Source organism: Cetorhinus maximus, chromosome 3, assembly GCF_964194155.1.
Source record: "Cetorhinus maximus chromosome 3, sCetMax3.hap1.1, whole genome shotgun sequence".
In the NCBI taxonomy this organism is placed as follows: domain Eukaryota; kingdom Metazoa; phylum Chordata; class Chondrichthyes; order Lamniformes; family Cetorhinidae; genus Cetorhinus; species Cetorhinus maximus.
This window is the reverse complement of record NC_135881.1, coordinates 4744998-4748001: the sequence shown is the minus strand read 5'-3', so window position 1 is coordinate 4748001 and position 3004 is coordinate 4744998. Positions and strand designations below refer to the sequence as shown.

At 47.7% G+C, this 3004-nt stretch overlaps 1 protein-coding gene across 1 annotated transcript; it reads left to right on the top strand.

Moving 5' to 3' along the window:
* Positions 1–302: 302 nt before the first annotated feature.
* LOC144672580 (transcriptional repressor scratch 1-like) lies at positions 303–2628 on the top strand. Its single transcript, XM_078534397.1, has 2 exons — positions 303–456; positions 1901–2628. The coding sequence occupies exons 1-2, from the start codon at positions 303–305 to the stop codon at positions 2626–2628; spliced, it is 882 nt and encodes a 293-aa protein (XP_078390523.1).
* The last annotated feature ends 376 nt before the right edge of the window (positions 2629–3004 follow it).

Here is a 3004-nt window from a genome sequence, read left to right as displayed (position 1 = left end):
CACAGTGCTGAAAACTGCAACCCGGGACTGCCCCAGCGTAAGGAGCCGCTGGGAGCTGTCCACAGTGCTGAAAACTGCAACCCGGGACTGCCCCAGTGTAAGGAGCCGCTGGGAGCTGTCCACGGTGCTGAAATCAAACCCGAGGCTCTCCCACCCCCACAGCACAGCACAGGAGCTGTTGGGAGCACTACAGTTCTGAAACTACAACCCGGGACTCTTCCTTCCCCGGCTAAGCAAGCGTACGGGGAATCGCTGAAAGTACATCCCGCTCTCTGCCCCACACGGATCTGCAGAAGGAAAACATGCCGCGCTCCTTCCTCGTCAAGAAAGTCAAGCTTGATGATTTCCCATCTCCCACAACCAGCATCCCATCGCCGACCTCAGACTACGATAACGCTTATGGCAGACGCGCCACCAATAACGTTGGAAGCCTAGCTGCCCGATTGCACGAAAAAGGTAAATGCTTCCCGTCCTTTGATCTGTTGCTGTGGCGTGCACCATCGTTTCCCAATCTCTCTATCCTCCACGCCGCATTTGCAAAGATTAACACCAAACATAAGCGGGAAAAAAAAATCTCCTCGTTGGAATAACTGCATCAGGGATGTGTGCAAAAATAAGCCTCTGTAAGCATTTTACGCATTGCGTGTAATATTTTGAGGTATTTATCCCCAAGAATGATGTTTTCATTGATTGCATTGTTTCTTGATGCGGCTCCCTCTCGCTTTTAATTAAAAAAAAAGGTTTATCTAATTTGAATGTATACTTTTGTCAAACCTTTGGATGCCAGTCGCTTTCCTGGTTTTTTTTTAAACAGGGGAGTTTTAGAGAGAGGATGCTGTGTTCATCTTGTAAATGTAAAGAGGTAACAACCTCGCGTGTAGCAACTGGCTGCACCTAGAGGCAGAGGAGAGAAAGTTGGAAAAGACCGCAGTACATCTATGAGCGCAGGCAATGGTCTACCGGCACCTCGGTGGGCCGTTCCTTGCTCCAACTGCCAGGGACCAATCTTTGTGTATTATATTATTAATATCAATACAATCACGCTTGTTGCATCTTCAGACAAATGAAATTTAAACAAAAATCGATTCGAAAACCCTGACTTACACTTGTCCCTCAGGTTTGACTCCGGTTCTAGCGGTTTGATGTTAACAAAGGATCTCTGTGCGCGTGTGTTGCTGTGTATGTTTTGATTTTATTTCACAGTACATTTCTCATTTCTGTGATTGTCACGATAGCTTTATTCAGTGCTGCATACGCCACACGCAGAACCATGGACCATGCTGTCCCTTGGCGTTGCAATGTTTATTTAAGGACACAATGGGACTTCATTGGCAGGGCTTGTAATCGCAGGCACCGTGCATTCTATCTCGCTGACCCGATGTTGCGTCTAAATTGGATTTTACATCTGACGGTGTTACAAAGGCAGTGAGACTGAACAGCTTGTTGATCGCTCTGAAATCGAGTTTCATTCACTGGAATGCGGCCCTGTTCACATCAACTGCCCACTCTCCTGCGATAGGCGCTGTGATGAGTGTTATTGTGTGCGTGAGCGTGTACTTGAAACGAATTAAATGCAATTATTTTATTCATATATATATATATACACACACACAGAAACGGCAACTCGGAGCTAAATGCAATGTGCATGTTATTGGCTCGTTTACTGTGAAGTCATTTGGTGAGGCGGGTTACATTTCTAGCGCATGGGCCTTAGCTTTTGTCCCCAGTTGTAATGTTACTAAAAATAAATTGCAAACTGCAGTTTGCTTGTTGCGGTATATAAATAGCAGAAACTGCAAAAAAAAAGAGGCTGTATTTAAGGACATGATGATTCCTGCCGTGACCTCTAAGTGAACAAAGATTTCCATCTCTCTCTCTCTCTCTCTTTTTTAATCGTCAGGGTACATCAGTGACTATATCACGCCTTCCGTTTACGATGGAGACCCACAGAACGCGATTAAACTGTCTTCGTCCGAGCCTATCTATGCAGCGGTTCACAGTGAGTACGGAGTCCCAGACTCGGAGCCACCAGACAGCCCACAATCGGGGATTACAACCGGCTATATCAACGGGGATGCTGCGGTGAGCGAAGGCTACACGGTGGATGCCTTCTTCATCACTGACGGCAGATCGAGGAGGAAGGCCATTGCCGGCCCCAGGAGCACAATCCAGCGTCACACATGCAACGAGTGCGGGAAGACCTATGCCACCTCGTCCAACTTGAGTCGGCACAAGCAGACCCACCGGAGCTTGGACAGTAAGATGGCCAAGAAGTGTCCGACCTGTGCCAAGGTCTATGTGTCCATGCCGGCCATGGCCATGCACCTCCTGACCCACGACCTCAAGCACAAGTGTGAAATCTGCGGCAAAGCCTTCAGCAGACCCTGGCTCCTCCAAGGTCACATGCGGTCTCACACCGGGGAGAAACCTTTCGGATGCGCTCATTGTGGTAAAGCCTTTGCTGACCGCTCCAACCTCAGAGCCCACATGCAAACTCACTCAGCTTTCAAACACTTCAAGTGCAAACGGTGTAACAAGACCTTTGCTTTGAAGTCCTATCTGAACAAGCATTATGAATCCGCCTGTTTTAAAGGCGCTGTCCCTGTACTGAACGCAGTTGAAGCCTGATCTTCACCCTTCCTTGTTCCTCCTACCCACCCCGCCCCTACCACCCCCCTCCACCCTCCCCCCCCCACCCCCACCAATTACCCCACACCCCTCAAACGTAAAGGGACCCTGAAAGGAACACGAGATACAAGAGGGGTAGAAAATTGCTACGCGTTATAGCACATCTAAAAATATTTTCTATAAGAAAGAACTGAAGACAAAAATGAAACCTGTTTGCCATCTTCGAATAGACTATACAGAGCAACTTCCTAACTCAAGCTGTAGAGTTTCGACCCTTGCCAAATCACTCGCTGAAATTCAGCGAGGGCAGTAAAGGTGTTTGTAACTATTAAGAGGTCAAACCTTTTTTTTAAAAAAAAAAGAATCGGAGGACAAT

Bases quoted from the DNA above. Each gene is read 5' to 3' on its own strand.
- LOC144672580 (XM_078534397.1), top strand. From the start codon at position 303: ATGCCGCGCTCCTTCCTCGTCAAGAAAGTCAAGCTTGATGATTTCCCA. The intron at 457-1,900 runs GTAAATGCTTCC...TTTAATCGTCAG, and splicing joins TGCCCGATTGCACGAAAAAG to GGTACATCAGTGACTATATC.